Raw genomic sequence first — 22,136 nt, 5'->3', positions numbered from 1 at the left:
GAAGTATAAAATATATGTTTTCTATGATTAGTGTGGACTGCTTAATGCAACATTTGAAGTTTTTGCTCACTTCCTGTGGCTAGCATATGCTCACAGTAATTAATCACAATTAATAATGTTAGGTGTGATTAATCACAGAAAACTGCATTTTACTTTTAAAAAATGGATTCACAGCCTTGGGAATGTTATAAAATGTATCATAAATAAATTAAAATATTTACTGGAATATAGATTTTTTTTTTTTTTTTTTTTTTTAAATAGATCTTTTTATTTATTTAATAATGATAATAATAAAATATTTACATGCATTTTTGTTTTGTGCATTACCGATGCATTTAGACAATTATTGAATGCCAGAAATTGAGATTACAAGCAGATTGAGAATTATTATTATGAATTATTAAATTTCCCAATTTACTACTGATACCAGTGTACCAGAGGCTGGAATGGGCAAAAGTTTGGTTACAATAAATCCTAGTACTATGCCAAGTCAAGCAAACACATAAAGTCTCTCTCTTCCCCTCAGATTCAGGACATGGTAGCAATCCGTCACACAGCGAGCAACGAGCAGCAGCGCACCACTATGATTCTGCTGTGTGAAGATGGCAGCCTTCGTATATACATGGCTAACGTGGAGAACACGTCCTATTGGCTCCAGCCCTCCCTTCAGCCTAGCAGTGTGATCAGCATCATGAAACCTGTCCGTAAACGCAAGACAGCCACGGCCAGTGAGTCACGCCACATTCTCTCGGATTCATCACATGTTGTTTAGTGCTGTTTAGAGATGGTTATGTGCCTTTTTGTTTTCCCTCGTCAGCCACACGCACATCCAGCCAAGTCACTTTTCCTGTAGACTTTTTCGAGCACAATCAGCAGCTGACAGAGGTGGAGTTTGGTGGCAACGACCTGCTGCAGGTCTACAACGGCCAACAAATCAAACACCGCCTGAACTCTACAGGGATGTATGTGGCCAACACCAAGGTATAAAAAAGGATTCTAGCTACAATATTGTTTTGAAATGATCATCAGTGGTTTGCTAAGACATTTGAGCTACTTTTCCACTAAGTCATTTATGTTGTTTCCCCGCCAACAGCCTGGAGGTTTCACGGTGGAAGTAGTGAACAATAACAACTCAATGGTGATGACGGGAATGAGGGTGCAGGTGGGCTCTCAGGCCATTGAGCGATCTCCCTCCTACATTGAAATCTTTGGACGCACCATGCAGTTGAACCTGACGCGCTGCCGCTGGTTTGACTTCCCTTTCACTCGTGAGGAAGCCCTTCAGGCAGACAAGAAGCTCTCCATTTTCAGTAAGATCCCAACAGATATCAGAACTACTTCCATGTACACTACCAGTGAAACTTTTGGACACACCTACTCATTCCTCCTTATGATTATTATAAAATAGAATAATAATTAATTCTATATCTATTTTACTATACAATAACTAACTACTCTTTTTGGTTACACTTTATTTTAAGTAATTATACATTTAAGTACTATTTACTTACGATAGGGTTAGGTTTAGGGTTTGGTTTAGTTGCATGTAATTGTGCATAATTTACTTGTCAAATTAAATATTTGTATAACTTGTATTACTAATATTATAATATGTATTTTGACCATTTTCACATGTTTATTTTTCTTCAGTTGGTGCTTCAGTCGACCCAGCAGGTGTCACCATGCTGGACTCCATTAAGATTTATGGCAAAACCAAAGAGCAGTTCGGTTGGCCAGATGAGCCACCGGAGGACTTTCCTTCAGCTGCAGTCAACAACGTGTGCAGCCCCAACCTCAACCAGGGCAACGGGACCGGAGACAGTGACGTCACCAGCCCCATCGCAACTAGCGGCACTGTGCTGGAGAGGTACACTTGTCACCTTAACCTGTGTGCTCTGATTACAACCTATTACTTGATTTGATTTCCTGTAAAAAAATAATTCATGATGTTTTCTGTCTTTGTCTCTTCGTTTCCCTTAAACTGCATTTAATCTATATTATTGTCTCAAGTGTCCGTATTTGATGTCGATTAACGTAACTAAAACGAAGAGGAGAGGATAGAGGAGGGGGTGGGGGGGTGTGCGCGTGACGTGTCCAGTGCATGGCTGCCATCATAATGACCTCGTGCTTGCATGCAATCGTTTCCTGTGTTTGACATACAAATCATTTTTACGTATTTCTTTTCTGTGATCCTCACACATTTTTCTTTTTCTTTGCTCCCTAAAACAATAAAAAAAGTTGTGAAACTGAGTCCTTATCAGCCTTGGACCGGTTAGTAACCGCCCTTTCTCTGCTTGTGTGCATGGTGGTTTGCTCGTGTGTGTGTGTGTGTGAGTGTGAGAGAGAGCAGTCAGACTGAGCTTGCTTTGGTGTAGATCATGCAGGACAATTACAGCATTTATAAAGACATTAGTAATCACACAGGAGTTGTTTTTTAACACTCTTAATGTTTGATGATAATGTGTTATGGTTTGATAATGACAATGCTTTGAGAATGGTGTAGAATTTGAATATGTTAGTATGGACTGCTGTAATTTGAATATAATGCATTGCTTTCCCTATCTAACTGTTGTCTGATCTCTAGGTTGGTGGTCAGCTCACTGGAAGCTTTAGAGAGCTGCTTTGCTGTGGGCTCCCCTGTTGAAAAGGTAAGGAAGAGACATTCTCTTTGAGATTGGGGATATCAAAAGTACTGTTGCTTTGCTGTTGGTCCAAAAATGTAAAAGGAAAAAAATCATAAAGTATAGGTAGTACCTTGTCTATAGAATTAGTAAATTTGCCTTTCAGTAAATCAGAAAGGTATACTGGTTTTGTTTTGAATGCATGTTTAAAATGATGTACATTAAAATAAGATGATATCATATCCTAATAACAGCTGTTTTATTGTGCATGGAGTGGGTCCGTCATGGTGACCGCCATGTTGAGATCACATGACTTGCTGAATGCTACTCACATTATCTCGATTAACTTGGACGCTTCTGGAATAAATGAGTCATAGGTTGACTGTGTATAGCGCATTTCTTCAATTTAAGATGGTGTAGTTCCTACACATCCAGAACATATAGTATTATACCTTTTAATATTTATGTAAATAATTACGTTGTAAATAATTTAATGGCATTTCTGTATTTGCTGTAGTAACTAATTTAGTTTCAGAAATAATCAAAATTGTTGGTGTTGATTTCTATTTTATTGAAATTTTGTTATTGTGATACCCCTACATAAAGCCAGTGTTATTTATACTATTACAGTATTTATTTCAAGTAAATATTTCCCATGACCTTTTTTTTTTATTTTTTTTTTATTTTGCAACCTTATTTTAGTTTAAGTTTTTCATCTATTTATTTTATTTAAAAAAAATTAAATAGTTAAAAATAGCAACAGTATTTTTAACTGTATTTCAAAACTGTTTGTTTTGATTGAAATTTCCATTTTCATGTGACGCTTTTCCATCCCTAAAATCTTTAGGAGAAAAATAAAACTGCGGCTCTAGAGTTGGCCACTCTCCTCCTGTCCATCCCCACTCCTGCTGGAGTACTGCAACAGACCAAAGGCCTTCTGGCAAGCCTTCACACCAGCCGCACAGCCTACCACAACCACAAGGTACACATGATCACTGCTGATTAGACGCACTGAACCCGTGTTAAACATGAATCACCATGTCTTTTACGCTCAGCTTTATACCTGGTGCTGAATCTGTATTTAGGATCAGTCTCTGCTGAGCAACGCAGTACAGTGTCTGAACAGCTGCAGTAAAGAAGGGAAGGAGCTGGACCCTGATGTGTTCCAGAGGCTGGTAATCACAGCTCGCTCCATCGCCATCATGAGACCCAATAACCTTGTGCACTTCACAGAGTCCAGACTTCCTCAATCAGACGCTGGTACGCTCATTAAACCTCTCGTGCGTTCATCTTGTAGTCATTTTATGTGCCTTTTAATAAAGGCAGTTTTTCTCGTGTCAGATGTAGGTGATGATGGGAAGGATGGACTGAAATATGATACTGAGAGCTGTAGCTTCATCATGCAACTGGTCACTAACTTCTGGAAACTTCATGCCCTCAAACCCAAGAATGCATTTTTGGCTCCAGCTTGTTTGCCAGGTACGTGGTCAGATTGATTTGAAGAGTTCATGTATGTATTGTTTCAAGATACTGACATCGTTTTGTTTTTCTCTAAGGTCTAACTCACATTGAAGCCACAGTGAATGCTCTGATTGATATCATTCATGGCTACTGCACCTGTGAGCTGGATTACATAAATGTGGCATCCAAAATCTACATGCAGATGCTGCTCTGCCCTGTATGTATCCCGTTGTCATTCTTCTCAGATATAATCTATTTCTTTTGAGAACAGTTATTATTGTAATCTTATCTTTTTGGTCTACAGGACACCTCTGTGAGCTTTGCTTGCAAACAGGCACTGATTAGAGTTTTGAGACCCAGAAACAAGCGCAGACACGTGACCTTGCCTTCTCCCCCACGCTCCAACACGCCCATGGGTATGAGCCGTGCCTTTCAGCTTCGTGACTTAAATCATACACGCACACCTCAATGAATCAACCTCAAACAATGCATTTCTGTGCTAGGAGATAAAGATGACGATGATGATGACGATGCTGATGAGAAGATGCAGTCCTCCAACATGACGGGAGGGGAAGGCGGCAGGCAGGAGAGTCAAGAGCAAAACGAGGTGGACCACGGAGACTTTGAGATGGTGGTGAGCTTCGCAGCCACTATTAGTCCTTCTATTGGACCCTAAGAGTGCTAATAATTTATCTGACAATAATTAGATTGGACTTTATTATTTTATGATTGTGAAATTCACTCTTAAATTGTGACGGTTTGATTCTATCTGAACTGATTTGATTATTTTGGATTGATTTGTAATTAATTCATATATTCACTACTGTTCAAACATTTAGGGTCCGATTTTTTGTTTATGAAAGAATTCTCATAAACTGCATTTATTTGATTAAAAATCAAATAAAACCGAAATATTAATATAATTTAACCATATTAAATAATATAAAATTTTGACTAAATAATTCAGTTTCGAATTTAATTTTGGGCAGTAATATGATTCTTTCTTATAATTATCTATATATTAATATAACGGGTACTGAACAAATAATCGTTGTGATTCAAGGAGCGTTAAAGCTCATCTCCAAGCAACTTTTCCCAAGTGGATACACAACGAATAATGATGCACAAATATAAACTCAGCAGCTCAATTTACTTCATGTAAACTGAGAACATCAAAAGTCTATGCTTTAAACAGCCAGCCCCCCAAAAAAACTTGCCACTGGTAAAACATATACTACACTGTAATGAAACATTTACAATAGAGGTAGTTGCTTAAAGTCTTTGTCCAAACTTCTGTATTTAAAGAAAGCAGTTGTTATATAATCCTCTTCTTTCTCCCTGTTTGATCTACAGTCGGAGTCTATGGTGCTGGAGACGGCAGAGAATGTGAGCAATGGGAACCCCTCTTCTCTTGAAGCTCTGCTGGCAGGGGCGGAGGGCTTCCCACCCATGCTGGACATCCCACCAGATGCTGATGATGAGACCATGGTGGAGCTGGCTATAGCTCTCAGTCTGCAACAAGACCAGCAAGGTCACTGTTTCCAGCATGGAAGAAACCAGCATGCGGCATTGCTAGTTATTTGACCATCGTGTCTAATGTTGAATGTATGCTGTGTCTGCAGGCAGCAGCAGCAGTGCTCTTGGTCTACAGAGTCTGGGTCTGTCCGGTCAGGCCCCCAGCTCCTCATCTTTGGACGCAGGGACCCTTTCAGACACCACTGCATCAGGTAACTGCACCCATCTCTCCACCAAACTTTGCATGCTCACCCAGCATTCCTTCTGTCATCCCTTCATGTCATTGTTTCTTCCAATTTCCACTCATTTTCAAACATATGGCTGTTTTTCTATGTATATGTTCGTGTGCACCTTTAGAAGCCCCCCCTTAGCAAAGCCTGCTGTTTTTTTCCTGTAACAGCTCTGGTTATGCTTTCAGCCCCAGCCTCGGATGATGAGGGGAGCACAGCGGCCACAGACGGCTCCACGCTGCGCACCTCTCCCGCCGAGCACGGGGGCAGCGTGGGCTCTGAGAGCGGAGGCAGTGCCGTCGACTCGGTTGCCGGTGAACACAATGGTAAGACTTGATTTGTTAATGTTTGTTTGATGTTTTTAAACACAAATGATTTGGCTCGCTTTGGAGAGTTTCATCCACTTAGGACAATTTGTGTGTTTCAGTATCTGGCCGCAGCAGTGCTTACGGGGACACGACTGTTGAAGGACACCCTGCTGGACCAGGCAGCGTGAGCTCCAGCACTGGAGCCATCAGCACCACTACGGCCCAGCATGAAGGAGACGGATCAGAAGGAGAAGGAGAGACAGAGGGCGACATCCACACAAGCAACAGGTCTGTCTACATGATGGAGCACTTATCTCCTTTTATAAACTAGAATAAAATAAGTTTCTGTATAAAAACTATCTATTTGCCTGTCTCGCTCCTCTGACCAGGTTGCACATGGTGCGTTTGATGCTCTTGGAGCGTCTCCTGCAGCACCTGTCCCAGCTCCACACTGTTGGTGGAGTTCAGGCCATTCCCTACATGCAGGTCATCCTCATGCTGACCACAGATCTAGATGGAGAGGACGAGAAAGACAAGGGAGCACTGGACGACCTTTTGGCCCAGCTCATCGCCGAGCTCGGCATGCACAAGAAGGTGAGACTACATTGCAAGAACTTCACTTGAATGCATTGTTCTAGTTTGGAATATATACGCCCAGTTTCACAGACAAAGCTTAAGCCCTGTCCAAAACTAAAATGCATGTTTGAGCTGTTTTAACTGAAAGCAACTTGTATATCTTATGCCATTGTCAGTGCCAGTTGTTTTGTCTCAAGATGGACACCAGTAATGTGTTTTTTTTTGTTTTGTTTTTTCAAGGCACATTTATAAAAGCTACTTAAATATTCTAAATGAACTAGGGTCTAATCCTGGCTTAATCTAAGCCTTGTCTGTTAAACCAGGCCATATATTATATTATAGATATCAATATACATATATACAGGAGACATAGAAGGAATATATAGATATACAGAATATAGATTGTGTCATTTTTGGTTTCCAGGATGTTTCAAAGAAGAATGAGCGCTGCTCCATAAACGAGGTGCACCTGGTCATCATGAGGCTCCTCAGTGTCTTCATGTCCCGCACCAAGTCTGGCTCAAAATCCTCCTCTGAGGTAACTGTCAACTTCGCTATGGTAATATCGTGCTCACAAAGCTTTGTTCTGAAGGTTAACATTTTTATTTACGTCACTGAAACACTAAGCATGCAGCATGTATGATGTGCGCAAATTAAGTGCTGGCTGTGGCGAGGCATCAAGGAAAAACACTAGTTTACATCGGCTTGAAGGCAACAGCGCGCGATCACCGCGATGCAACGTATGGCGCAGACAAGCAGCGCGTGCGTCGCACATGCTGTCTAATAAAGGGATCCACGCGTCTGGGCCATTCATTGCGCAGAACATCTAGGATTCATATGTATTTGCTGTTATATTTGTTCAATACATTTTTTAAAAAAAACTTCTATGATTCATATTTAAATACCGGTAGTCCCTTTGCGGTTTAATATTCTTACTTTGACAACATTTGATTGGAGAGAAACTATCATCACATCACAGAAGGTCTAGAGATAAAAGAGAAATTAATGTTTTATGCCTTCGTTTGAGTACCATAAAAATAAATAAATTAAATGCACATTAAATGCACAATTTAATAGGGCCCTATTATTGTAGACAAATGTTTTTGATTTAACTATTCAAATGGACTATAGACAAAATTAAACAGAAGGCAAAGACCTGGGAACTAAAAGCTTACCTCAAATGTAACAATATATTTTGCTTTGGGAAGTTCAAATCTAGTTCATTTGCTAATATTATTGTTTACATGCTACAAGGTTTACTTTGAAGAGCAGTGTGTAAAAAACCTTTAAATAATTCAGTTTCATCTGTTTTCTCGCCAGTCGTCTTCTCTCATCTCCAACGCAACAGCTACCGCTCTGCTCAGCATGGGAGCGATAGACTACTGCCTGCATGTGCTCAAATCCCTGCTAGAGTTCTGGAAGACCCAGCAGGGTGAGGAAGAGCCAACGGCCACCAGTCAGCTCCTTAAACCCCACACTTCCTCCTCACCCCCAGACATGAGCCCCTTCTTCCTGCGCCAATATGTCAAGGTACAGACCAGTTCTTAAAAAGCTTGCTCTTACCCAAACGTTAAATATATTGTGTAAGGAAATATCCGGATCTTTAAATTGTGGGTGTTTCTCAGGGTCACGCTGCTGATGTGTTTGAAGCATATTCTCAGCTCCTCACCGAGATGGTCCTCCGACTGCCTTACCAGATCAAGAAAATCGCAGACGCCAACCCGCGCATCCCACCGCCTATCTTTGATCACTCCTGGTTCTATTTCCTGTCAGAGGTAATGCACGTAATTTGCTTTTGGCCTGTGCTGAAGAGTTTTTAATGAATAATTCAGCATGCATCAACCTCTTTCACCTTTATTTTTTATTTATATCGTTTTTTGTAAAGCTGCTTTTTACAATACTGATTGTTTCAAAGCAGCTTTACAGTGATTACAAGAAAATAATGCAACAAAGTTTGTTTCTGCTGTACAGCAGATCTAGAAGAAAATAGCGTTATATTCCAGCTTAAGTAAGTTCAGTGATGGTTCTTTTTTGTTGGAAAACAAGTTATTAATTTAGTTCATTTATATACTCTGGAGAAAAATTGTCGCTCTGGACGATGACACGAGAAACCGTGTCATCGTCCAGTTCAGTTCTTATATAATGGTGTCAATGCAGGCAGATCAATAATATTGTTGAATATCAAATGTCCCCTCTTTCGTTTATCTTCCAGTATCTGATGATCCAGCAGACGCCGTTCGTGAGGCGACAGGTGAGGAAGCTTCTGCTGTTCATCTGCGGATCCAAAGAGAAGTACCGCCAACTCCGAGACCTTCACACGCTTGACTCTCACGTGCGTGGCATCAAGAAGCTTCTGGAGGAGCAGGGCATCTTCCTGAGGGGAGGAATCGTCACAGCGACATCTGGCTCCGCTCTACAGTATGACACTCTCATTAGTCTGGTGAGTAACAGGCCTGTGTGACGCCCTACGATTTTTATTCTTCTTTTAGTTTGGATTTGTGTGAACTTTTTTTTCCTTTTACACAGATGGAACACCTTAAAGCATGTGCTGAAATAGCCACTCAGAGAACAATCAACTGGCAGAAGTTCTGCATGAAGGATGACTGTAAGTGTACAATGTTCTTTTGTCCAAAGTGTTTTGCATTGCATTCAGGGTGCATATTTGATCAGTTCTTGCTTTCCCTGGAAATTGAACCCATGACTCTAGTCTACAACTAAGACAACTAGAACGACTAAGCCTTCCTGTAGCTCAAACAGTAAAGTCACATGTGGTACTAATCGAATTCTCTCTGTCTTTGTGTAGCGGTGTTATACTTCCTGCTGCAAGTGAGTTTTCTAGTAGATGAGGGCGTTTCTCCGGTCCTGCTGCAGCTGCTCTCTTGCGCCTTATGTGGCAGTAAAGTCCTGGCAGCCTCGACAGGATCTTCAGGTGGAGGTTCAGGGACATCTCAGCCCTCTCAGAGCAAATCCTCCAGCAAGAAGAGCAAGAAAGAGGACAAGGAAAAGGACAAAGAAGGTTTGATGTTTTTTCTTTCATCATTTTTGATCATTGAACCACTTCCATTTAGGATTAAAAAGCAGAAAGACACTTTTCTCAATGTTCCTGTTGTGTTTCCTGCAGGAGATGGAGCTGGCAGTCAGGAAGATCAGTTGTGTACAGCTCTTGTTAGTCAGCTCAACAAATTTGCAGATAAGGAGACTCTCATTCAGTTCCTGCGTTGCTTCCTGCTCGAATCCAACTCTTCATCTGTGCGCTGGCAAGCTCATTGCCTCGCGCTGCATATCTACAGGTACTTAGAAGCAAGAACCTTCTCTAAATGCACTCCCTTGTGTCCAGTGCTTTGAGCTTAAACCGTCCTGTTAAACTGAACATTTATCTTTCAGGAACTCAAACAAATCCCAGCAGGAGTTGCTGCTCGACCTGATGTGGGCCATTTGGCCAGAACTACCTGCTTATGGACGTAAAGCTGCTCAGTTTGTGGACCTGCTCGGATATTTCTCTCTCAAAACACCTCAGACAGAAAAGAAGGTAGTCATACTCAAATATGAGATTGTTTATTAAGATGACTGGGTAGAATTTGGTTATACTTTAGTGAACAGTAGTGTAATTTGTAGTAGATGTTGGTGTGACTGTTGGATTGCACCTAATGTTTTGCTTCTGTGTTTTCCAGCTGAAGGAATACTCTCAAAAAGCTGTAGAAATTTTGAGAGCACAAAACCACATCCTGACCAATCATCCCAATTCAAACATATACAAGTAAGTGTTCCCAGCATTCTCTCATTGGAATATATTTTGGGTCACGGATGTGAGAACATCTCGGAATCTTTCATCTCTTAACACTTATCTTCTCAGCACCCTGTCTGGACTGGTGGAATTTGATGGATTTTACCTGGAGAGTGATCCCTGCTTGGTGTGCAACAATCCTGAAGTGCCCTTCTCTGTGAGTGACGTTCATGACATGTCACATTTAAATGCTTGTTTTAGGTGCTATGTGTCTGAATGTTGGCCTGCTTTATTCCCTGTGCTATTAGAACATCAAACTCTCATCTATCAAAGTGGACACCCGTTACACTACCACTCAGCAAGTGGTGAAGCTGATTGGCAGCCACACTATCAGCAAAGTCACCGTGAAGATTGGCGATCTCAAGAGAACCAAGATGGTTCGCACGATCAACCTCTACTACAACAACAGGACTGTACAGGCCATAGTAGAACTGAAGAACAAGTGAGAATGCTAATCAAACTCTAAGTTACAAAATTTAGTTTTTTTTTGCTGACAGTTTTTGTAGATGGTTGATGATGCATGAAATAATTTGAAATGTGTGTACACAGACCTGCTCGCTGGCACAAAGCTAAGAAGGTGCAGTTGACTCCAGGCCAAACTGAAGTGAAGATCGACCTCCCTCTCCCCATCGTGGCCTCCAATCTCATGATCGAATTCTCTGATTTTTATGAGAACTACCAGGCGTCTACAGAGACCCTGCAGTGTCCTCGCTGCAGCGCCTCTGTCCCTGCCAACCCAGGTGTTTGCGGCAACTGCGGAGAGAATGTGTATCAGTGTCACAAGTGCAGGTACGGAGGTTCTGGATGTTGAAATGTGCTTTAAAATTTTATATTGAACAAAGACCCAAGAAACTGACAGAATTGCACTGAAATTGAGGTTGTAATGTCTGTTTTGAATTTTCCAGGTCCATTAATTACGACGAAAAGGACCCGTTCCTGTGCAATGCCTGTGGTTTCTGTAAATATGCACGTTTTGACTTCATGCTGTATGCAAAACCCTGCTGTGCTGTGGATCCTATAGAAAATGAAGAAGATAGGAAAAAGGTATGGGAGGCATAAATATCCAATATATAAATATCCATTTATATAGATTGTGTAATGTAAAACAGAAATGTGTACAACACCAACAGAAAACGAGACGTACAAACAGACCGGGTTAAGTTAGGAATAGTCAAAATGATCCTTTTACTAAAACATTTGTTACTGATTTATTGTGTCCAGGCTGTGACCAACATCAACACTCTACTCGACAAGGCTGACCGGGTTTATCACCAGCTCATGGGCCACCGGCCGCAGCTAGAAACTCTGCTGTCCAAAGTGAACGAGGCTGCACCTGAGAAACCACAGGTCAGTATGTCAGCATTGATCAGTTTCAGACAGATCAATGACTTTTCTCTGTTGAATCATTCATGTTTTCATGATTTTTCTCAGGATGATACAGGAGCAGGTGCTGGTCTGGGCACGTCCACTGCCTGTGTTAACCGGTACATTCAGCAGCTGGCACAGGAATACAGTGGAGACTGCAAGACTTCCTTCGATGAGCTCTCCAAAATCATCCAGGTTAGCGATCAATAGAGCTGTTACTATACCAGGGGTGGGTTTCCCAAAAGCATCGTTAGCCAACAATGGTCGCAAGTTTTGTTGAATTATGTTGGTAACGATGGAACTTGCGAGCATAGTTCGGGAAACATACCTCAGAATGGCAGTCAAGAACAATACCAGAGATATTTTACGATACTAATACCAATGTTCATACCATAGCAATTTTCAGTAGCAACCAATAATCTATTAAAGTTAAATAATTGTATGTAAATATTTAATTATAAAATAAAGTACTTTTAACTAATTAATGTTAATATTATCTTAATAGTCCTAATAATTAAATGTAATTATTAATTGTATAATAATTTAATTATGTAGCTAGTGTTGATATGTTATACTTATTTAATAGCATATTCAAGTTAAATATTAATATTTACATAAGTATTATTGTTAAATTTACTATAAAAATGGATGTTGTAGAGTCTCTGTTTTTATTACTTATTCAGAAAGTGCTTGCGTCGCGCAAGGAGCTGCTGGAGTATGACCTGCAGCAGCGGGAAGCAGCTACCAGATCGTCTCGCACCTCCACCCAGCCCACCTTCACAGCCAGCCAGTACCGAGCCCTGTCTGTGCTGGGCTGTGGACACACATCCTCCACCAAGTGCTACGGCTGTGCGTCCGCAGTTACGGGCCACTGCATCACTCTGCTGCGCGCACTGGCGACCAACACTGCCATCAGGCAGATCCTGGTACTGCAGGGCCTCATCCGAGAGCTGTTTGAGTACAACCTGCGCCGCGGCACCGGAGCCATGAGGGAGGAGGTCCGTCAGCTCGTCTGTTTGCTCACCAGGTATATACCGGTACACACAAATCTCTGAAGAGAATAACTAATGGTGTTTACAAGTTGCTCACTACTTTTATGTCTTTTGCAGAGATCACCCAGAGGCCACGCAACAGATGAATGACCTCATTATTGCCAAGGTGTCAGCTGCCCTTAAAGGACACTGGGCCAACCCTGATCTGGTATTTATTACATAGTACATTTTAAAGATCACATCTAGCTATTGTGAACTACTGTTTTTGATGCATGTGGCAGGTCTTTAGTACTTGACTCTAGTTCTTACAGTTGTCATCTCTCATTCAGGTCAGTAGTTTGCAGTATGAAATGCTGCTGCTTACAGACTCCATTGCTAAGGAGGGAGGATGCTGGGAGCTCAGACTTCGCTGTGGTGAGTCCTGTGGTGCAACGTATATATCCTCAAGCTGTAGTTGTTCGACAGAAATATCATCTTGATGTTTTTTATATAGTTTTCAGTTTATCTGTGTTGGGCAGGATTTTTATATCAGTGCTTCCCTACTCTCATGCCTGTGTTCATTTTCAGCCCTGAGTCTTTTCTTGATGGCGGTGAATATAAAGACCCCTGTGGTGGTGGAAAACATTACACTGATGTGCCTGAGGATCCTGCAAAAACTCATCAAACCTCCTGCCCCCACCAGCAAGAAAAACAAGGTACGACAGACTCATAGTACTGATGATGAGTTGATCAATATGTTCTGACGCACTTACTTGACTTGTGCTTTTTAACAGGATACTGCTGTCGAATCTCTGACTACAGTCAAGCCATATAACAATGAGATCCACGCACAGGCCCAGCTCTGGCTCAAAAAAGACCCGAAAGCATCTTATGAAGCCTGGAAAAAGTGCCTTCCTTCTCGATGTAAATATCCAAATTTTGCATCAGTAATGCTGTGGGCTATTTGCATAAAACCTTTACTTGATTCTGCACTCTCGTCTTTCTCAGGCCAGGAAACCGTCTCTAAACCCTCGAATAAGGCTGAGATCAGGAGGCAATACCTGATGGAGAAGTACGTGTGGAAGTGGAAGCAGTTCATGAGATCTAGATCTGAAGGCTTGTTCCCTCGCCTGCTCAAACTGGGCCATAACAACTGGCTGAGACAAGTAAATGCTCCCTCAAAAATCTCTAGTGTCTGATTCTATTCTCCATTTATGTGCTCTAATATATTCTGACCCCTCTCGTAGGTGCTCTTCACCCCAGCCACCCAGGCAGCGAGACAGGCGGCTTGCACCATCGTCGAAGCTCTAACAACAATCCCCAGCCGCAAGCAGCAGGTTCTGGACCTTTTAACAAGGTACACATCACATGGATGGATAAAATAATCCTTTTTGGCCCAATATTTTCACAATAGACTCCAGCGAGTCTGGTTTAGGAGACATTTTTTTACTTGACTGAAGATTTTGTTGTTTGTTCTTTAGTTATCTGGATGAGCTAAGCATCGCTGGAGAGTGTGCTGCAGAATACCTGGCTTTGTACCAGAAGCTCATCAAACCTGCTCACTGGAAGGTTTATCTGGCTGCCCGTGGTGTCCTGCCATACATTGGCAACCTCATCACCAAGGTATCATCAGAAACTGTAAATACTATACGGTTATATAGTGAGGATGTGTCATTTCCATTAACCTGAACTTGTGTTCTTCAGGAAATTGCTCATCTTCTCGCCCTTGAAGAGGCCACGCTGAGCACAGACTTACAGCAGGGATATGCCCTCAAGAGCTTAACAGGTGAATTTTCAGTTTCTGTCCTATTTAATCAAGATCAATAGTTAAACTCATTCATCTAAAACTTCTTGAGAGCTTGTGGCTTTTTTTAAAAAGTTTCTGTTTTCATACAGGCCTGCTGTCCTCGTTCGTGGAGGTGGAGTCCATTAAGCGTCACTTTAAGAGTCGGTTGGTTGGCACAGTCCTGAACGGCTACTTGTGCTTGAGGAAGCTGGTGGTCCAGAGAACTAAACTGATTGATGAGACCCAGGACATGCTGCTGGAGATGTTGGAAGATATGACTACAGGTTCCAGGCTTCACCTTCAGGTCTTATCTGATGTTGCTGCATTATTAGAGACAAAATCAGCTCAATGCTTCTTCTTTTGTAGGAACTGAGTCGGAGACCAAAGCGTTCATGGCTGTGTGCATCGAAACTGCAAAGCGGTACGATCTGGATGATTATCGCACCCCCGTCTTCATCTTCGAGCGGTTGTGTAGCATCATTTATCCGGTGAGTAGACTTCAGCTCATTGAAATTCGGCTTTAGGTTTTGGAAAAATGATCTTGGCAATACTCAAGCTAATTTCTCGTATCTGTGTGTATGAAGGAGGAGAATGAGGTGACGGAGTTCTTTGTTACGCTGGAGAAGGACCCGCAGCAGGAGGACTTCCTGCAGGGCCGTATGCCAGGAAACCCATACAGCAGTAACGAACCAGGCATTGGCCCTCTCATGAGGGATATCAAGAACAAAATCTGCCAGGATTGCGATCTTGTGGCACTACTGGAAGACGACAGTGGCATGGAGGTACGTAATCTGCAACAGTCCAGTGTCCTGGGGCTTTATTTCAAAATCATTCTCATTTTAAATCATTCTAAAAAGAAATAAGTTTATTACAGTTTTGGGGTCAATTACACTGCCTTTTAAAAGAAAAATAGGGTCAGTTTATTTTTGTAAGAAGAATACTTTTATTCAGCAAGGATGCATAAAATTGATCAAAAGTGATGGTAGTAAAGACAATGTTACAAAAATGTATATTTCAAATAAATGTTCATTAGAACTTTCTATTCATCAAAGAATCCTGAAAAGGTATTAAAATTAGTTAAATTAGATTAAAGATACTAGACTTCAGAATTATTATTTTTTTAAAATCTTATCAACCCTGGTTATATATGGGTATTTAATACATTTAATAAATATATGAAAATGTGGCATGCCTAAATACGTGGTGCAACTAGAAACATGCAGGGGAAACAATATGATTTTTAAAAGATAAAGACTAGATAAGATAAAGATTTTTTCGTTGTCTTGAACACTTTTTATTTGAAAATTGATCTGCATTAATTTTTAAACATGACTTTTCTTTGCAGCTCCTTGTCAATAACAAGATCATTAGTCTGGATCTGTCTGTTGCTGAGGTCTATAAGAAGGTCTGGTGCCCAACCAATGAGGTGAGCTAAAGAGATACTTTTACTTTTTTATTATTTTTATTATTATTCATGATTTTTTTATTATTTTTACTTTTCGACCATGATTTAAAAATTGTTTCTTTCAATAAAGGGTGAGCCAATGAGGATCATCTACAGAATGAGGGGGCTTCTGGGAGATGCAACAGAGGAGTTCATTGAGTCTTTGGACTCAACAACAGGTAAGTGTTATGCTGTAGGACTTCTTCTTAAGATTCCTGTCAGTTTGTTTTCCCCCTCTAGTTCATCTCATGTTTCTTATTTGTAATGGGTGTTTTGTCTCTTTGCAGACGAAGAGGAGGATGATGAGGAGGTATATAAGATGGCCGGAGTGATGGCGCAGTGTGGCGGTCTAGAGTGCATGTTGAACAGGCTCTCTGGAATCAAAGATTTCAAACAGGGCCGGCACCTTCTTACCGTGAGTATGAACTTCACCTCCTACAGATTCCTTAGAAACCTCAGAGACAATTCTAATGATTGTGTTTTACTTTGTAGGTTCTTCTCAAGTTGTTTAGTTACTGTGTGAAAGTGAAAATCAACAGACAGCAGCTGGTGAAACCAGAGATGAACACACTGAATGTTATGTTGGGCACGCTGAATCTGGTAAGTAAGCACTAGTGCTTATGAGATAAAATGTAATACTTAAGAGGATATTTGTAATTGGATGTTGTGTTTCAGGCATTGGTGGCAGAGCAGGAGAGCAAGGACAGTGGAGGAGCATCCATAGCAGAGCAGGTTCTTAGTATTATGGAGATCATCCTGGATGAGGCAAATGCTGAGACTGTGTCTGAAGACAAGGTCAGCAAGACATTTTGATTTATGCAATGAATATTACGAAATACAATGGAGGAGAGATCTAAACACAACTGGCTCACTTCTGTTTCTCCTCCAGGGTAACCTGCTGCTGACGGGTGATAAGGACCAGCTGGTGATGCTGCTGGACCAGATCAACACGTTATTTGTGCGTTCAAATCCCAGTGTCCTACAGGGGCTGCTCCGCATCATCCCTTACCTGTCCTTTGGTGAACTAGAGAAGATGCACATCCTGGTCGAGCGCTTTAAACCCTGCTGCAACTTCGATAAGTATGGAGTTTGTCCATCTGTATAACCTAGAACTGACTTCTCCTTGAAACAGTGGAGAATGTTTGCTGATTTTAACACCGTTTGTTTTCGCATTCAGGTATGATGAGGAGCACAGTGCTGATGACAAGGTCTTCCTGGACTGCTTCTGTAAAATAGCTGCAGGAATCAAGAACAATAGTAATGGCCATCAACTGAAAGACCTCATCTTACAGAAGGGCATCACCCAGACTGCTCTGGACTATATGAAGAAACATATCCCCTGTGCTAAGAAGTATGAAATGTCTAAATATAACGCGTATATTATAAGTTTAATGTATTAATTATAATATTATTTATAATATACTGTGTAATAAATACAATATAGTATTAGTGATGTATGTATTTATATAAAACATGAACTTTTATCCATATCCAAAAATACATATTTTTATAGATGTGTGTGTGTATATATATATATATATATATATATTAGTGCTGTTGATTTATCATGTTTATTTGGTGCGATTAAGGAAAAAATAGTGTTAAAATTATTAACGTATTTAACGCACCCTGACCCGCCCAGACCTGTACGACAATATTGTAAATAAAAAATATAAAAGTCGCCAATAAAAATATTTAAATAAATATAAATAATATATATAGAGATTTAGATTGTAAAAGAAGCTATTTATATTTATGAATTTTATTAAATATAAAATAATTAATCCTATTTTTTTTAACTAATACAAATATAAAACAATTAAATATTTATCTACCCATTTATAAAAACATTGCTGTTTACAGAGTGATTACCCTGACTATAAATATTGTTTTGTAGCCTGGATGCAGACGTTTGGAAGAAATTCCTTGCTCGCCCAGCCCTTCCGTTCATCATTCGACTGCTGCGTGGTCTGGCCACCCAACACCCCCCTACACAGGTAATACTTTAACCACTAATTTGAGAGAATTATTTCATACGCACTGCACACAACAAAAATGATTTAAACCCTCTTCTTGTTATAGATGCTAATCGGAACAGATTCAATAACCAATTTGCACAAGCTGGAGCAGGTGTCCAGTGACGAAGGTATCGGCACTTTAGCAGAGAATCTTCTGGAGGCTCTAAGGGAGCATGCCGAGGTTAACCTAAAGATAGACGCTGCTCGAAGGGAGACTCGAGCAGAGAAGAAACGCATGGCCATGGCGATGAGGCAGAAAGCTCTCGGCACGCTGGGAATGACAGTGAGTTGCATATATAGATAGAAGCTTAATGTTTAAACCAGAAAAAAAAGTCTTTGAATTGAAATATTTCCATTTTTTTGCTTTTGTTTCAGACCAATGAGAAGGGCCAAGTGGTGACTAAGACATCCCTGCTTAAACAGATGGAGGAGCTCATAGAAGAACCTGGCTTGACTTGCTGTATTTGTAGAGAGGGCTACAAGTTCCAGGTCTGTTTCTCTACCAATTACATTCCGTTTTACTGTAGGTTGTTGTGTTGTTAATGTTCAGCCTCTTCATATTTTGTACTCCACAGCCTACCAAAGTTCTGGGCATCTACACATTTACGAAGCGCGTGTCCCTTGAGGAGTTTGAGAACAAACCCCGCAAGCAACAGGGTTACAGCACTGTCTCACACTTTAACATAGTCCACTATGACTGTCACCTTGCTGCTGTCAGGTGCGTGAAATTACCGTGAATACAATGGATTTGATCAAGGAAGGTTTAGTCGTCTTGCTTGGTTTCTAATTTTCTCTGTGTGTCTGAATCAGGCTTGCCAGAGGGCGTGAGGAATGGGAAAGTGCGGCACTACAGAATGCCAACACAAAGTGCAATGGGCTCCTACCAGTATGGGGGCCACACGTACCCGAATCTGCCTTTGCCACCTGCCTGGCAAGGTACGTCATTCTTGCATCCAGTTTAAATGAGTAAAAGATGTACTCCCTGAATATCTACAAGAATATATCCTTGTTTTGTACTGTTGCAGGCACAACACATATCTGCAAGAGTGCACAGGGCAAAGGGAACCCACATACCAGCTCAACATTCATGATACCAAGCTGCTGTTCCTGCGCTTTGCAATGGAGCAATCCTTTAGCGTGGACACAGGAGGAGGAGGCCGCGAGAGCAACATCCACCTCATCCCTTACATCATTCACACAGTTCTTTACGTCCTCAACACGTACGTTTATCAAAGATGAGATTTAAATTCCAATGCATTTTGACATGTTACAGTTTTTAAGCTTTTTTTTTTTCTTCTGACTTCCTCCATAGAACAAGGGCCACATCACGAGAGGAAAAGAATCTACAGAGCTTCTTAGAGCAGCCTGGTGAGAAGTGGATGGAGACTTCGTACGAGGTGGACGGGCCGCACTACTTCACTATATTGGCCATGCACATCTTACCACCTGAGCGCTGGAGGACTACACGTGTTGACTTCCTGCGCAGGCTGCTGGTCACCTCTCATGCCCGCAAAGTCTCACCAGGGGGTGCTAACAAGTAAGGGAACGAAGCATGACTCTGCACGTGTCAGAGCTTGAACATTTAAGAGCTTTTATAAGTGTGTGCTGTGCTTGACATGCTTAGGTGTGTATTTTTGGATTTGGCAAGTGTTTTGTGCTCACTCAAAGTGCTTATGTTGGCTTAAAGCTAGACTATAGTATGCCTAGAGGATTGATGCAAGATTATATCAGGCATGGCTTGGACTGGGTGTGTCAGATTGTTTCAGGCCTCTGTATTATTGTTTGTACATTTTTGCACTTTTATTATATCTGGTCCCACTTTATATTAAGTGGCTTTAAGTACTATGTACTTACATCGAAAAATAAGTACAATGTACTTATTGTGTTCAAGTTTTGTAAAACACTATTGCGCCTATTGAGGTGTGATATGGGTAAGGTTAGGGACAGGTGTGGTGGTATGGTTAAGTTTAAGCGTGGGTTAAGGTGTAAGGGAAGGGTCAACTGTGTAATTACAAATGTAATTACATACATTAATTACAGCTGTAATTACATGCAGGTATTTTAAAAATAAAAGTACAATGTAAAAACATGTATATACACAATAAATCCATTGTATCAAATTATGAATTTCAATGTAAGTACATAGTACTTAAAGCCACTTAATATAAAGTGGGACCATAAAATTAAAACATGTTTTGTTTTTGTATAAATTATACAATTTATGTATACAGAAATATTTTTTTTTAATGGCTATTCCTGATTTGATAGTCAGAATCACTGTTTAATGTGATTTAATTGCATTTGAATTGATACATGATTGCATTTTTATCATTTCAGGCTCACTGACAAAGCAGTAAAGGAGTATGCTGTTTACCGCTCGCCGCTTCTCTTCTGGGGTCTGGTGGATCTTATCTATGATATGTTTAGGGTATGATAATACGAGGATATTTTTCCCCTCTTTCTGACTCCTGTAAGCATGATGTGTAATAAGTGTGTGTTTCCATGAAATCTAATGTTATCTGCTATGTTCCTACAACAGAAAGTGCCCACCAGCAACACAGAAGGAGGCTGGTCCTTCTCGCTCGCAGAGTACATAAGGCACAATGACATGCCTATCTATGAGGCTTCAGAAAGGGTGTTGAGGTCTTTCCAGGATGAACTCATGCCTGCTGAATCCTTCTCAGAGTTCCTGGATGTCGTAGGTCAGACATTTTGAACACACACAAAGCTCTCTCACTGTCAAGCTGTAAAATAATGTGGCTGTACAGACAGAATATTAATCTCTTGTACTGACTCTCTTTCCAGGACTTCTGTCAGAAATCCCAGACCCTGACGCCTTCCTGCTGGACCTGTTGAACTCTGTGCCCTGATGGCACACATTTATGCACCTCACTTTATGGACTCGTGACCGCTCTGTCCAGTGCAGGTGTTCCTTAAACATGGAGTCTGTCCGCTACCCGGACCCAGCTATTCGCAACTCCAAAGGGACACCTTTCAATCGGGGCCCAGGCTCCTAAAACTTCCATCAGCTCGCATACACACTCATTCACCTCCACTTCTTCTCCTGATCTCCGCGTGGGTTCATTCAGTTATAACTCTCTCCTAAACAACAAAGTGACAAGTTATTGCGCATTTATTCTACAATTGTAACACCTAATACACACAAACACACCATTCTGTTTTAATCTGAAATGTTGCAGGTAATCCGGTTGGGAATTATTTCATAAACAACCTTGATGGCATTTGTTTTTCCCTTTGTGATTTTGTTTGTTTTTTGACTCGAGTTCTAAATTAACTAAGAGTTACAGATTCTCTCAAATGTGAACTAATCTCTCATTGTCTTGTTCTGTCTTTTTTTTTTCTTTTCTTTTTTTTGCAGTGGTGTTCTATGAATTGTTTTGCAGTTTGTAAGAAAGGCGAAGCCTGACACTGGTTCTGATGCGATGAAAATGTGTGATGATTGTTTTCCATGTGTAAATGGTTAAAGAGTGAGATGAAAGCTTGTTTAATGTGTTATTCCCGTGAAATGGAAATACTTTCTGATTTGTAAAAGGTTTACCTGCATCAACAATGAAACGCAAAGATAAAGAGAATAAAAAAGGGCCTGCATATTTATTTTGGGAGCCTTTTTCCACTTTGTTTTTCTGGTTGTGTTATTGTGTTTTGATCAAAATCACAATACTAAATTTATTTTTCGTTTTGTCTTCCATGTGACGGTAATTCACTCAATAATATTCCGCAGATTAAACATTTTTCCCAGAGCAAGTTGTGCCTCTGGTAAGCAAGGTGCCACTGAGAAGAGTCTCAGTGATTTTAAGTTTATTCTTACAATATAAACACCTGCGATAGGGTGTTCTTGAGCTGAATGCATGGTGTGAAGTTTGTTAAAAAATAAGAAAACAAGAAAACCCACTTAGTGTTTATTCGCCTATTCCCGCTGCTACAATGTTCAACTGTTGCTGAATGTCTGCTTTTTGAATTAGCTCAACTTAATAAAGGTGTAAGAATACCATATCTGACTCAATGTGTCACACAAGCAATGTTGTTTTAGTAATAT

General features: G+C 40.7%; 1 protein-coding gene across 24 annotated transcripts in view; it reads left to right on the top strand.

The window, feature by feature from the left end:
• ubr4 (ubiquitin protein ligase E3 component n-recognin 4) overlaps nt 1-22,097 on the top strand; it is a 44,460-nt gene extending 22,363 nt beyond the window's left edge. For 11 of the 24 annotated variants that reach the window (XM_079589270.1, XM_079589267.1, XM_079589272.1 and 8 more), the window contains 61 exons: nt 527-728; nt 818-981; nt 1,094-1,310; nt 1,651-1,867; nt 2,239-2,271; nt 2,585-2,648; nt 3,469-3,603; nt 3,707-3,881; nt 3,963-4,100; nt 4,178-4,299; nt 4,387-4,498; nt 4,586-4,716; nt 5,436-5,613; nt 5,705-5,809; nt 5,998-6,153; nt 6,255-6,423; nt 6,525-6,729; nt 7,136-7,249; nt 8,032-8,241; nt 8,337-8,486; nt 8,924-9,151; nt 9,238-9,316; nt 9,515-9,727; nt 9,833-10,001; nt 10,096-10,240; nt 10,383-10,468; nt 10,565-10,652; nt 10,744-10,937; nt 11,045-11,284; nt 11,401-11,539; nt 11,717-11,842; nt 11,927-12,055; nt 12,544-12,887; nt 12,970-13,060; nt 13,182-13,266; nt 13,420-13,547; nt 13,626-13,755; nt 13,840-13,997; nt 14,079-14,188; nt 14,313-14,454; nt 14,536-14,617; nt 14,728-14,901; nt 14,984-15,105; nt 15,202-15,399; nt 15,963-16,043; nt 16,153-16,240; nt 16,349-16,476; nt 16,554-16,661; nt 16,737-16,856; nt 16,951-17,141; nt 17,239-17,412; nt 17,959-18,058; nt 18,144-18,362; nt 18,455-18,568; nt 18,655-18,797; nt 18,890-19,015; nt 19,105-19,299; nt 19,392-19,616; nt 20,417-20,507; nt 20,619-20,781; nt 20,885-22,097. In XM_079589270.1, coding sequence (XP_079445396.1) covers nt 527-728; nt 818-981; nt 1,094-1,310; nt 1,651-1,867; nt 2,239-2,271; nt 2,585-2,648; nt 3,469-3,603; nt 3,707-3,881; nt 3,963-4,100; nt 4,178-4,299; nt 4,387-4,498; nt 4,586-4,716; nt 5,436-5,613; nt 5,705-5,809; nt 5,998-6,153; nt 6,255-6,423; nt 6,525-6,729; nt 7,136-7,249; nt 8,032-8,241; nt 8,337-8,486; nt 8,924-9,151; nt 9,238-9,316; nt 9,515-9,727; nt 9,833-10,001; nt 10,096-10,240; nt 10,383-10,468; nt 10,565-10,652; nt 10,744-10,937; nt 11,045-11,284; nt 11,401-11,539; nt 11,717-11,842; nt 11,927-12,055; nt 12,544-12,887; nt 12,970-13,060; nt 13,182-13,266; nt 13,420-13,547; nt 13,626-13,755; nt 13,840-13,997; nt 14,079-14,188; nt 14,313-14,454; nt 14,536-14,617; nt 14,728-14,901; nt 14,984-15,105; nt 15,202-15,399; nt 15,963-16,043; nt 16,153-16,240; nt 16,349-16,476; nt 16,554-16,661; nt 16,737-16,856; nt 16,951-17,141; nt 17,239-17,412; nt 17,959-18,058; nt 18,144-18,362; nt 18,455-18,568; nt 18,655-18,797; nt 18,890-19,015; nt 19,105-19,299; nt 19,392-19,616; nt 20,417-20,507; nt 20,619-20,781; nt 20,885-20,949 — 8,928 coding nt within the window. In that variant the 3' untranslated portion in view covers nt 20,950-22,097. The remainder of the gene's footprint in view (nt 1-526; nt 729-817; nt 982-1,093; nt 1,311-1,650; nt 1,868-2,238; nt 2,272-2,584; nt 2,649-3,468; nt 3,604-3,706; nt 3,882-3,962; nt 4,101-4,177; nt 4,300-4,386; nt 4,499-4,585; nt 4,717-5,435; nt 5,614-5,704; nt 5,810-5,997; nt 6,154-6,254; nt 6,424-6,524; nt 6,730-7,135; nt 7,250-8,031; nt 8,242-8,336; nt 8,487-8,923; nt 9,152-9,237; nt 9,317-9,514; nt 9,728-9,832; nt 10,002-10,095; nt 10,241-10,382; nt 10,469-10,564; nt 10,653-10,743; nt 10,938-11,044; nt 11,285-11,400; nt 11,540-11,716; nt 11,843-11,926; nt 12,056-12,543; nt 12,888-12,969; nt 13,061-13,181; nt 13,267-13,419; nt 13,548-13,625; nt 13,756-13,839; nt 13,998-14,078; nt 14,189-14,312; nt 14,455-14,535; nt 14,618-14,727; nt 14,902-14,983; nt 15,106-15,201; nt 15,400-15,962; nt 16,044-16,152; nt 16,241-16,348; nt 16,477-16,553; nt 16,662-16,736; nt 16,857-16,950; nt 17,142-17,238; nt 17,413-17,958; nt 18,059-18,143; nt 18,363-18,454; nt 18,569-18,654; nt 18,798-18,889; nt 19,016-19,104; nt 19,300-19,391; nt 19,617-20,416; nt 20,508-20,618; nt 20,782-20,884) is intronic. The other 13 variants (XM_079589274.1, XM_079589275.1, XM_079589269.1 and 10 more) reach the window with 5 other exon arrangements.
• The last annotated feature ends 39 nt before the right edge of the window (nt 22,098-22,136 follow it).

Source organism: Phoxinus phoxinus (assembly GCF_949152265.1).
Source record: "Phoxinus phoxinus genome assembly, chromosome: 18".
NCBI lineage: Eukaryota > Metazoa > Chordata > Actinopteri > Cypriniformes > Leuciscidae > Phoxinus > Phoxinus phoxinus.
This window is presented reverse-complemented; position numbering and strand designations above follow the sequence as displayed.